Source organism: Micromys minutus (genome assembly GCF_963924665.1).
Source record: "Micromys minutus genome assembly, chromosome: 11".
NCBI lineage: Eukaryota > Metazoa > Chordata > Mammalia > Rodentia > Muridae > Micromys > Micromys minutus.
The window spans coordinates 49,723,442-49,736,799 of NC_137980.1; the positions used below are offsets into that span (position 1 = coordinate 49,723,442).

General features: G+C 45.9%; 1 protein-coding gene across 1 annotated transcript in view; it reads right to left on the reverse strand.

Annotated features, from left to right (window-relative positions):
• CTNNBL1 (catenin beta like 1) overlaps window positions 1–13,358 on the reverse strand; it is a 148,584-nt gene that overhangs the window by 89,015 nt on the left and 46,211 nt on the right. Inside the window, exon 4 of the mRNA XM_080924946.1 lies at window positions 8,858–8,999. Within this exon, the coding sequence (XP_080781072.1) occupies window positions 8,858–8,999 (142 nt within the window). The remainder of the gene's footprint in view (window positions 1–8,857; window positions 9,000–13,358) is intronic.

A 13,358-nucleotide genomic window follows, 5' to 3' on the forward strand; every position in this document is an offset into this window, starting at 1 on the left:
TGCTTTGTCTCTGTCCCTCTTCCCCTCATATAACCTGCATTTACTCCATGATTAATAAAGCACCACAAAGTGGTAAAGACAAAGCCATTCATGGTTCTGGTCCTCAGGATAATCACAGACATCTTAAGTCTCCCATTCAGGCAATGAATAAAACATATCCAACAAGGACACGAGCAGGAGCTGTTCATAACCTGAGGGAGGACTGGACTGATTTCCTGGAAGGACACTGGTCAGAAACCAGGCAATGGAAGATGGGGAGCAAAGCTAGAGTCATGGACACGGAGGGGAGAGCGCAGAGGACTAGGGGAGGGTCTTTTGGTGAAGAGGACTGCCTGTGGGCTGGAGAGAGAATCCGCTGTGCAATCGTAAGGATCTGAGTTCAGGTGTTGTGGTAGAAAGGAGGTGGAGGATCATGGGGCTGGCTAGCCATCAGCTTAGCTCAAGTTTCAGTAAAAGCCATGTATTTAGGAACAAGGGGAGAGGAATAGAGCAGGACACCCAACATCCTTCTGTGGGCTCCATGAATATAGGTGCACGAACACACGAATGCACGAACACACAAACACACACACACACACACACACACACACACACTCATTCTGTAGACTGGGCTGGCCTTGAACTCACCTGCCTCTACCTTCCAAGTGCTAGGATTAAAGATGTGCACTACCACATGGCACTTATTTTTTTAAGAGAAAGAAAACAAAGTGAAGAGGCACACTAGGGCTTGTGTCGCACAATGGGTGTGAGAGCTGGGGTCAGGGTGCAAAATTGGGGAAGGTAAGAGCCAAGCCTGTGGGATGCTAACCCCAGAGGCTCGGACTGCCCCAGAAACAACTCACAGACTGTGTGAAGTTCAAGAAAAAAAGAAAACAAACAAAAACAAAAACAAAAACAAAAAAAAACCATTATGCTCAATCCTTACACACCAAGAAAACGTTGACTAATTCCGGGTTACATCCTGTTTTACATGTACTTTTTGCTCATTGTAACTAGTAAGACCTTAATACAGAGTACCAAACCTTAAAAAAAAAAACAAAAAAAAAAAAAAAGCCAAGCACTGACAAAAATGTATTTGTATACATTTATGCAAAAATGTTTAAAATTTTTTTCTTTTATCTTTGTTTTTTAAAATAAAGTTTAAAAAAAAAATAAGAGCCAAGCCTGAAGGAGACAGGTCACTCCAAAGCTTCCACACACAGAGCGTGGGGAATTGGAGACAAGGTCAAGCCCAGGCAGTCTCAGTAGCAGCAGAAAGAAAACCAGAAGAGGCGGGATATACTGACAAGAATGGCAGAAATGCCGACTGCTGATGGTCTACAGATTTTATGAACATCTTTTGCTGAAAGGAAAAAAAATAAAGGTTTACTGACTGCATGGCCATCATGAATAAGTAATTATACTTTAATGTCTCTTTTACTCTTAAAGGTGATATTTACCCAAACCACAAAAGTGCTACAGACAGGATAATGGGCTTCAAGGTCTTTGGACAAAAATCGTTCACATTTTATAAATGAGGGAGCCAGAAAGCTGTTGACACAAAAGACCATGGGTCATACTTGACACACAGTAAATCCAAATCACAAGTCATTTCAATTAAAATTTTAAAAAGCTAACAACTTAATGTCTAGAAACCCCAGTGCTTTGCAAGCAGGGCTATCCTCCATGAAAGCCAACAGTCACCATCATAAAGCCACCATTTCAAACACTATCACTGGACCAGGGGTCGGGTACTGAGTTCTCACAGCAGCACTGCACAGTAAAGTACAATCCTTGTCTTACAGACCAGAAAGCCAAGGCTCAGAGTGACTACACCCACATCACAGCAGCCGAAGGAGCATTCTGAGTCAGAATCCCTGGTCCCTGTCTCGACACCACGCCACGCCCTTCACACTGATGCATGGTTCAAACACAGCTAGACTCAGGTAAATTCTGGTTTAATGGAATTACTGTCATCACAGGAAAGAAAGACCCAGTGTTTCTTTCTACCATAAATTATTAAAAGTCTTAGGATAAAGGATAAATGTTAATAACTCCCACCTTTAAACTCTCTTGAAAGTTCTTAGGTGTGTAACCCATCACCATGCTTACTTAATATGCAAAGCAACATTCCACCTAACATCTGCCCACACAGCCATTCACCCATCCCTCTAACCATTCACAACCCTTCCTCTTCCCCCTCCCATCCTCTAATAACCCACCCAACCCCATCTATCATTTACCCACTCCTCCATCTACCTATTGATCTTTCCGTCCACCCATACCTTGATCCATACACCAACCCACTCCTGCGTCCCACCTTCCCATTCCTACCTGCCCCTCCATTTGTCCACTGATCTTCCTATCCACCCACCAAGCCTACATCTGCCCAGTGACTGCTCTATGTACCCACCAGATGCTCTCTGCATCCACCCACTGACCCTAGCATTCATCTACCAGTCATCTGTCTATAGGATAAGGATCTGAATCAGGCACAGTATCATTCCATCCCTTGAACTGCAGTAAGAATGATTACTTATTAATTAGTATGTACAATTATTCATAAACTAGACTCAAGACAAAGTAGATACAGAGGGTCACCAACTCACAATGGTTTGATTTTCAACTTGTTGACTTTAAAGGTGTAAAAAAATATGTTCAGCAGAAAGCTTATGTTTTATGTTCAGCAAAGACTTAGACGTTGGGATTTGATCTCCACGCTATTAACAGGCAGAACGATATCTGCTAGATGCTGGGCAGCAGCCATGAGCTATAACTCCTGGCTGGCATCAGACCATGAGTGATGCCCATATTCCACTTGTACGCTCTTGCATTTCAGAAGCCAATAAAGAGACCATAATTATGACCATCAACTCCTAGGGAAAGTAATATGGCCATTTGAAGGCCAGAAATTGGAACAAGGACCAGGAGTAAAGATGGACAGACAAGGAGTCTACCATAGACAGACACTGGGCACAGTGCTTGATCTACCACAGGCAGACACTGGGCACGAGTGACAGGCTCCTCCACTGCAGTTACAATCTCAACCGCACACGGTCAAGGCTCTCCCAACTAAATATAACAGGAAGACAGAGTGCTGTCTCTCTGACGATGACTAAAACAGTTTGGTTTGGTTTATTAAGAGCCTGTTTTGTTACGTTGAGTAAAAGGGCCACCCCATTTGCTCCCCTGCATCTCCCCTGTATCCCAGGGCAATATGTTTGCATAACAGAGGAGTGGAAAAGACAGTGGGGTATGAACAGCCCCTCACACAGAGACATGTGAACAAAAGTGGTGCCTCCTTCTGTTATGTGATTTGGCTGTAGATACGTGGTTTGGGGCCTAATCCTCCTTAGTATTGGTTCAGAAATCGTTAATCTTATTACTATTCAGAGATGTGTCCATAAAGAACAGAGTTATTTAAAAAAAAAAAGAGGAGGAAGAATGGGGAGCACTGAAGAGATGGCTTCTTAAAAGTCATTTAAAGAAGACAAACCAGTACAGATTCGAAGGATATAAATGATTTAATGCAGCGAATGTGGTCTTCTTTAACGAAAATGTTTATTTTCCTTGTGGGTCAAGTAGTGATTAGATACAGCTGAATTAATGCAGATGAAATTCAAAACCCAGATAATATGGTTCTCTCCTTTGAAAACAGCAGCACAAAGTCCCCCAGACAGGATCTAGATTCTTATATTTATATCTCATATTCTTATATATATATACTTATATATTTATAAATCGACAGAGAAGCACATACCGTCAACACTGAGTGTCTGCTCATACCCACAGGTACCAACACGCCACAGAGGACGTGTCCACAGCCCACCACAACTGCTGTAACCTTTGAAGCCCTGAGCTTCCTCACAGCTACAAGCAAGATCAAGAGTCACAGTGAGATGTAGATTTATATTAAGGCTCCACTTTCTGCCTGCCACTTTAGCTCTGCATTTGTAATACTAATCGAAGCATGTTCTTCACATCACGTCACCTGACTCCAGAAACAAGGGTGGCGGATCAGTGGACATTATCTAGGAAGTCATTTAACACGTGAGGAAAATGAGACATTCTTTCTGTTGTGACTTTGAGTCTAGAAATATCAAGTTGAGACTAGCTCCTAAAAAGCCAACAGCTCGAGATATGCACGTCTTGTTAGACAGGGCTTCCAGGAGCGCAGCGGAGCGGGAACCGGCTCCCTCCCAGTCCAATTAGAAAGAAGGCCCCTTGGCAGCGTAAGCCTTCCCAGCCCTGTTCTTGCTCATTAATGTTGGGTCTATAACAAAGGCACCCTAGACTACAGTGCACACCCTCTGGGATAATATGATGTCTCAGTCAGTTGGTTCCACTTTAGCACTCCCAGACCAAACTGCTCAAGTTCAATTGATCCCCGTTGGTCTAAGAAAAACAAGTCTGCTCCTTTCCCAAATTCCCACCGCAATTCTTCAGAGAACAGCAAGGACAACTCTACAAGTTCTCCGGCTTGCTAAAGTCTGTGCAAATACTATCTTAGAAAACAACAGTAACCATCACTCCCTAAAGCTGGTCCACACAAAAAGGAGCTGTCCCATTGCCAGCAGGGAAATGCAAACAAATTTCCCTTCCTGCACATTCAGAGTACACATCAGTGAGATCTCTTTCTGCATCACAAGCTCAGGGGAAGAGGCAGAAGGAATTCTGTTTAGACTTTAATAAGGCCTGATCCCTTAGTAGAGGACAGGGCACTTGGCTGCAGAGCAGGAGACACAGTTACCTTCCTTCCCCTTTCTGGATAAAGAAATCTAGTATGAGGTATCAGGATACATCTTCAATGACTACAGACTGCCAGCACAGAAAGACCAGCATCTCCAACCACCCAGCATAAAGCACTGAAACAAACCTGCACCGCCCTCATTTCTGTCCAACGGAAGCTTCCCATCTCTAACCCCCAGTTCCTGACTAGCCCCAAGCCAGGGACGATGCTCCCCTCCTTAGAGCTCCGAGGGCACTTCCTGAGCATATGGCTACAAGGGTGCCTCCCAACATGCACCAGGCAGCAAGCTGGGTGCTTTGCTCCCAGCCACTGGGGCTGTCTCTTGTTCCTAGAAGAGTACAACCTGCTTCACATACAATAGAAGAAGCCGAGGAGTCAGATCTACCAAAGACTTCAGCAAGGTCACGATGACTGGGCACGCAATCAAACATGGCAAACGACACAGTAACAGGATGCTGACAATCTTGGTGCTATGAGGACTGTTTCAGAGGTTTGTCGAAGAAGGGAACGGCCAGCTACCATTGTGGCGATTTCACTACCGTACTCTCTCCTTGATGTGTTCCTCCTCATTTCTTCAGGCAAGTTGAGAAAGCACCAAACCCCTGGCTGATAATACCTGAGAAAGCTTTCTTTCACATCTTTGCTTTTACTCTTTAATTTTAATTCTTTTAATTGATTTATTTACTTTACATCCCAACTGTAGCATCTTCCTGTCCCCCCCTCTCGCCTCATCTCCCTCCATTCTTTCTCTTCAGAAAAGGCTCAGAGAGGGGCAGGCCTCCCATGGACATCAACCCTTGGCAGGTCAAGCTGCAGGAGGGTAGGGGGCTGGCGGGGAGAGCTGGACAGCACAGTGGGACACACACCCACCCCATCCCACGTGCGCTCTCTGCTTGGTGCTCAGTCTCTGCGGACCACTATGGACCCAGTTAGTTGATCCTGTATGTTTTCTTGTGGACTTTTATTTTTCTATACAAACACTCCAAACAGTTCACACCCAATAATGGAGGGGTGGGGGTACTGTTGACACTCTAAAAATGCTCAAATAATTTATGTTATGGGGTTGTATCTAAAAAATGCAGTATTTTGAGAGGGCAGCAGATGTTCCACCTCAAGTTTCCTCTAAACACATTCAATGCAATGTAAGGTGGGTCCCCTCCCCCTCTCCTCACAGACCAGAGTTCTACTCCGAATCGAGCCCATAACCCAGCCTCTGGGGACGGCGAGACAGCTGATGAGCCCTCAGCAGCGGCAGTGGTGCGGAGAGCAAGGATCAACTGTTCAGCGGCTTCTCACGGTTGAAAGGACTGAAGGACGAGGCACAAGCTGCTGCCTCCCATCCGCTGCCTCTTAAGGTTACAACAAACCAGACTCAGATCTAATTAAAATCCCCATCTTTTATGTTTCCTCTGAGAAGGACAAAGCAAAGATGGCCTGTGCTTGGTGGGAACACAAGCAGTCATGTATGGTCCTGGGTGATAAACGAAGAGTTAAAAAAAGATTAAAACTTGAAGTCATGACAGCCATGACATTGTTTATTCATGGTAAGGTGTTACGGGCAGCTACAGCTGTACAACAGTAAATCGTTAACAACTGTTTCCTGAAGAATTTCCATTACAGATCCCAGATAAGTGCGTGAGGCTTTGGGGGAGATCACCCTGACGAAGGCAGTATGTTTAGCTGCAAGTCAGGAGGGCCTCCCCTTTCCTGAAATCACTTTCATGAAAAGTCAAACTTTGAAGAGGATGACATTTACCCTAATTGCTGCATCTAATTAAAATTAAGGTAATTAAAAATATTTCAAATGCACTTTAAATATGATGTAGGGCATAATTAAATATCAGATTTTAAAAAATATCATTAGGTGTTTGGGTGAGGGCTCGCAGAAAGAAAGGAAAAATGGCCTGGCCCTGGGGAAATAGGAGAACAATGGCAGTCTGTTGGAGACACCATAGGGAGATACAGTTTTCTCTCTCAAAGACCAGGATGGTCCCAAGAACTCAGATGCTAAGCAGTTCGGCCCACGTCAGTCCCTTCCCCAGCAGAAATGGCTGGTGAGTCAGAAATGCCGGCGGCTTGCAGCCAGTCCATGCTGTTTTGAATTAGCAGGAAAAGAAGAGAGCCATGTTTCCAGAAACAAAATGGGTAATTTCTGTCTTCATATGCAGAGTGACAGGTGACTAGGCAACTCTGTCAAGGGCATGACAAAGGTATGGCTCAGGAAATGCAGAGACCGGGGACCTGACGTGCCAGCCTTGAGCACCGGTTAGCTGTGGGGTGCACCTGAGAGAGCAGATCCCTACACGTCTGCAGGCACCTAGCCTGTGGTTTCAGACCAGTGAGATGCCCTTTCTCAGACTGAAAGCAGAGGGTGCCCAAGGTTGTCTTCTGACCTCCACACGTGCACTGTGTCCTGTCCCTGCACCTGCATGCGCACACAAATGACAGATGAATCAATAAGGTGTAGGCTAAGCCTGGTGGGACTCTAAAACCTATTCAATGTGTGAATCAGAGCTGGAACGCTCCATCACTGAATCTGCCCTTGAGTAGGCCAGTCTTGTATCAGGCACCTGTAACAGACAGAACAAATGTTTATATCTCCACCCCCAACTCCTATGTTGAAATCTAACTTCCCGGGTGATGATACTTGGAGGCAGGGACTGTGGAAAGTGAAGAGGCCTCACAGGTAAGATCAGTATCCTTATAAAGAAACTTGGTAAGTGCCTCACCCTCTCACCATAAGAGGACACAGCAAAAAAAAAAAAAAAAAAAAAAAAAAAAAAAAAAAAGCTACCTGGAACCAGAACCCAAATTACCTGACACCAGAATTGCCCATCTTTCTGGACAGTCTAACACCAGAACTACAGGAAACAATCCTTAAGTCATGTATGAGCCACTTGTCCATGGTTCGTTACAGTAGCAGCCTAAGTGGCCTGAGACAATCCCTAGCATGCTTATGGGCTAATGCTCCCTGAAACCTGAACAGGCTCCTGCTGAGGCCCAGCACAGAGCTCCGTAAATGAACACAGGACAGCTGGCTCTGAAGCCAGGGGACCCAGAGCCCCACAGCAAACCCCGTCAACCCGAGGATGAGCCGAGCCATCAGCAGTAACTGTACTCGGAGCTTCAGAAACGTCTTAAGATTGCCCTTCAAAAAGCCACATTAAAACGATTCACTGATTTATTTCTGTGAGAATTATCAGGCAGGAAAGAGCCTCGTCAGACATGCTTTCAGGAGAGAGATCACCAGAAAGATGAAACAGAGGAAGGAGCAGATTTCCTGTGGCCATCACTCAAACAGACCCAGAACATTCGTCTCTTACCTTTGAAGATCTGAATCCAAACATCTCGACTCTGTTTAATGAACATAACCCTATGCACAGCATGCGAACACCTACATTGCGGTGACCGCACACATGACAGCAGAGACAAAGTATGGAGCGGTTTTAGAAGTCATGACACAGATTTTGTTACACAGAACATTACTAAGTACCTACTATGTACCAGGAGCTATGTGTGACAAGCTAATGTCTCTGACTTCCTCAATAACACTAAGGGACAAGGTTTTTAACTCTAGCTTTACAGGTGAAAAAACCAGATTTTAGTGAAAATGTGGCTAGGAACCAAGCCCACCTTGTCTGTTTCAGTCTAAAGCTCATTCATCAAGTAGGAAATACCCAGGAACTAGAAAACAGTAGTGGACAAGACAGACAAGCTTCCCTATCCTCTGGACATCTCGACAGGTACTCTGCCATGGTTCACTGCCTCCTCCAGCCTCAATCCACAGAGCCATCTGTTAGCAGAATGATGTCTCCATCAACACACTCAAATCTGCCTGGCCTTACCTCAGTAAGGACCCTCCACAGTCTCATCTGGAAAACCACTGCTGTTGGTGGATGAGCCGTGTGTCCTAACACTGACAGAGATGGGGACAATTAAAGATCTACTCGAGGCTCGTTCACAGATAAAGCTCAGGTTTTCAGAGTACAGAGCGCTGTGCAGTTCAGGAAGGGGGAGAGTTGGAATGGCAACAGAGCTGCGGCGTGACAGCAGCCGTCAGCTGAGACAGGCAGGCGGAGAGAGGAAAGCGCTCTCCCGTGTCAGCCTTCCACTGCACAGATCAAGGATATCTGTGTTATCGTGTCCCAGCAAGCCGAGGAGGGACTGCACGGCACTCAGCTCCACAAGAAGGTGGTACAGGTCAGGCATGGTGGCCACCACGTGCATCTCCTGAATGATGTCATTGAGGTCCAGCTCAGATTCCATGAACCTAGGAGAGGAGAACAGGACAGGGTCACTGACCAGCAAGGGGCACTCATGACATGTGAGAGCAAACAGCAGCACAATCTAGACTGACACCATCTGTCACAATGTGGACAGCAGACCAACCAAGAAGCCCACGCATCCAGACATCATACGCCACGCGGTTTCCTTGGGAAATCGATTTCCTCATTACAAAAATCAATCTTGGATTCAGACCTCATTACAGGGGTCCCCTTACTCCTACAGCCACATCTGCCTTCTAAGGCCCTCGAAGCATTCTGCAGCAATAAATGTTCTACCCTCCTGTCCTACGGATTAGCTACCATTACCCTTGGGTACGATTTACTCTGGGACCCTGGACTGGCTAATCCAAAGGTTTCTCTTATTCCCTTCAGATCAAGAACCAGTTGTTCTCCTCAGCTGCCCAAAGAAAGACACTGCAGCCTCCCAACAACCCTCTCCCTTCACACAAGCTCTGGTGAGGTAAGGGCAGGTCAGGTCAGGTCAGGCTGATCTAGACTCTGACACTGAGCAATCACTGTCCCTGTCACTCACTTGTCCATCCTCACAAACCTGTCCAGACACAGGGTACAGGACGGTTTAGCATTCCCTCTCTCTGCACGCCCTCCTCAGTGCCTGATGACTGAGGAATGCCCTGAGGAACAAGACAGGAATGTTTGGTCCCAGAAGCAAACGTGCAATTGCAAGTACAACAACTGAACAATGCCAGACCCAGAGTGACTCGGAGGGCACGGTGGTACAGGGGCTCCAGAGCACAGTTGCCTGGGCTTGAACCTGGCTCACTTACTTTCTTGGTGTGTCTGTGTGTTCATCTGTAAGTGGGACAGTGATGGTACCCACCCCACTGGGTGCTCTCAGATAAGAGTCAAAGCATACAGCACTCAGAAGTCAGACTCCTAAGGAGCAGGAAGAGCCTGCACTCACTGCCGGTAAGCTGGGCCACTACTGTTACTCTGTGTCTGGCTTCTCTTCTGAAATGTAAGCTTTGGACAGGCAGGAACACTGGCTTTTGTCTCCTACGTGTGCAGAGGCCTGTATTAAGTGGAGGCCTCAAAAAAGAGACATGAGCAGGGCCCATGGAAGCCACGAGAATTCTCCATGCTCTAGATGACAAAGGACAGGCAGACACTGGAATCCAGAATCTATAAAGAGCAAGCCATCAAGACTGGGTTTTGTTAAAACATCCACAGTTAATATCCCTTGTCACCGTCTTCCTGTCATTATTCTTAAGCACTTACAAGTATGCTTTATAATTATAAAATATTGCTTTTTCATAAAAACTGGGGAAAGAAAGGCAAATCATTTAAAAGGATACAGAGGTCGTCTATAATCCTCTGAACTGGAAATAGCCACTGATGATATTCCAGCGTGCTAGGGTCATTTTTCTCAATTCCTAGCCTTTCACCCACAAAGCAAATCTCTGGTCTATGCTCAATTTACGGTGCTGTTAATACCAGCTAAACATTCTTACAACAGCAAGAGCCAGTTCCTGACAAACTATGGTTGGACGGCCGTCCGCCTTCTCCCAAGAAACCCCTCACTGAACGCACCAGTCTTCCCTGATGCTCAGCCCGGCCCTGACTCCCAAATCCTTCTCCAGACAATGCTCCAAGAAGGGACTGCCAATCAATCACAGAGTGCGTGGGAGACTGTTTAGCTGAAATTCCCGGTGTAAATCATCAATTTTAAACAGCTGCATAGTACACTCGCTCATGTTGGTGTACGGTGATTTATTTAAAGAACCCCCTTCTCAGACAGTTCCCACTCCCCCATAACAAATGGCACGTGGCTGTGCATGTACAATCACTGGGTAAACTCAGAGGAAGGAGTAAACTCTGTCAGAAGGCAACAACTGTGTTTGATGTTTCTCCTTCCCCTCTCCTCAAGCAGTAGTAGCTAGTCAAAACTGTCTCTGGTTCAAGACATCAAAGTAGGCTCTTTGAAAATTCTGCATTTCTAATTTAAAAAAAAAAAAAAGTTAACATTTTTTTTGTTTACTAACTCCAGTTATCCTTTACCCATTTTTTAAACCAGGGTTTTGCCTTGTTTCCTGATTTATAAAGTGCTGTCTATAGTAAGAAATTAATCTGTCACACTGCAAAGGAAGGAAGGAAGGAAAACACAAGGAAGACATTACCTCTTAGTTTCTCTGCTATGCTTTATGCTTTCTGTGGACACGTCTGTGTGTGGACACGTCTGTGTTTCCTTCTGTTTGCTGACCTGAGCTCTCACAGACCCAGACGTCACACCTCTGCCTTCAGCAGCTCTACTCCACTTCCCAGTGCGTCTGGGAAGATCAAATGGTTCTTTGTTTTGTTCTCTTTAAGATTTATTTATTATATGTGAGTACACTGTAGCTGTCTTCAGACACACCAGACGAGGCATCAGATCCCATTACAGATGGTTGTGAGCCACCATGTGGTTGCTGGGAATTGAACTCGGGACCTCTGGGAGAGCAGTCAGTGCTCTAACCACTGAGCCATCTCTCCAGCCCCCAAGATGTGATGCTTGATGCCTTATGAAATGTACTGAAGCATGCTGACCTTACTTTCTAGGACTCTCTGGATTGTGCTGGAACTCTCTGCTCTCCTCTTTCCCTCACATCTTCCACACACTAAACTGGATTGGCACTTCCCGCCTCAAGATTTTTCCCTCCGCCTCTCTGACCGGTTACAGACTCTGGAGCCTTCACATCCCACACTGTCCATTGTCACCGTGTTGCTCTTTTCTCACGTACACTTTCCTGCCCACCATCACCTGCTTATAATCCAAGTAAGTTCTCTGATTCCTTATCAAGAGTTCCCAATATCACTGTTTAAAGGACCCTTCTTCTGTGCTTGCAAATAGATTATGTTTTCCGACCTCTGAAGTGTGATCCCACTCAAAGCTATAGATCGGGAGGTTTGTGCAGGGCTGCGAGCGTAAGTCCAGTGGCACAGCCCTTGCCTGGCCCACAGCGGGCCCCGAGATTCCATACCCAGCACCACAAAAGGAAAGACAGTGGCACTGATGTCAAGCGTCAATGTGTGAGGTGAGCCAGGGAGTGCAATGAGACCCATGAGAGGCCCCTGCAGGGCACAGGGCACACTATCTCATACCGTCTGTGGTCTCCAACACTCACTGGTAACCACAGGAACTACCACGGTGTCCATCAGGGAGAAGAACAAAGTGAGGCGCTACCACAAACTTTCCTGTGACTTGAGCCTGTTTAAAAGAAGATGGAATAGAGCCCTCACGCTGACTAGATGACCCTGAAGCTTCGTGACATCTGTTACAGAGCTGTACTTCAGGGGACAAAGAAACTGATTCTGGGAAATAACCAAGACGTCAAGGAGAGAACAGAATACAATTCTTTTTCATTCTTAGGAATCTTAAGAATCAGAATTGCCAAGAGATGGAATAGGTTTGGTGGGGTGTTTGTTTGTTTGTTGTGCCTAATTAGATCTCTGTCACGGAGAATGATATAAAAACTCAAACACCAGCCAGATGATGGTGATACAAGCCTTTTATCTCAACACTTGGGAGGCAGAAGTTGAGGCATATGATCTTGGTGAGTTTAAGACCAGTTTCAGGCCAGCTAGGGCTGCATAGTTAAAACTCTGCCTCAAAATTACATAAAATAAAATATCTTACTACATACGGTGGTACATGCCTGTAATCTCAGCACCAAGGAAGATCACAACTTCAAGAATACTTTGGCTTACATAGTGAGTTCAAGCTGCCTCAGCCACACCTCGAGGCCTTGTCTGAAAAAACAAAAGCTGAGGCATAAGCCAGTAGTGAACAACAGGCCTACGAGGTGCAGCATCCTAGTTCCCATCCTTAGTGAACAACAAGCCTACTAAGTGTGGCATCCTAGTTCCCACCCTTCCTCTCACTAGTGAATAAACAAGCAAACAGAACAGATGCCACAGCTTAGACAGCAGCAGTAACAGACTGTTCCTCAGTCCAACTTTGTAATTCTCTGAGGTATATGTTATTAGCCCTAGACTTTTAAGATTTAGAAAGTCAGAGCATTATTCAATCAAAACAAACCAGCAGAGACGCAAACTCTAACCACACCACGAAAGTCCTACACAGCGAGAAATGCTTGGCCTCGGGAGACACTGGCCTGGTGTGACCATGAGCAGTGTTCCAACAAGCATTCACCAACCTATACAGGTGCCCGTCACTGGCCTCAGAACAGAGAAGGTGACAGACAAAAAGATCAGCCCTGGGTCTCGGAGCTCCCAGCCTACCATGAACGCACTCCATTACACGCTAGGAAGTGTAAAGATGCCCAGTGCTGCCCAAGAGGCAGCGTGGTCGAAGACAGAGCATTAACTTCTTATCGCTAAATCTTGAT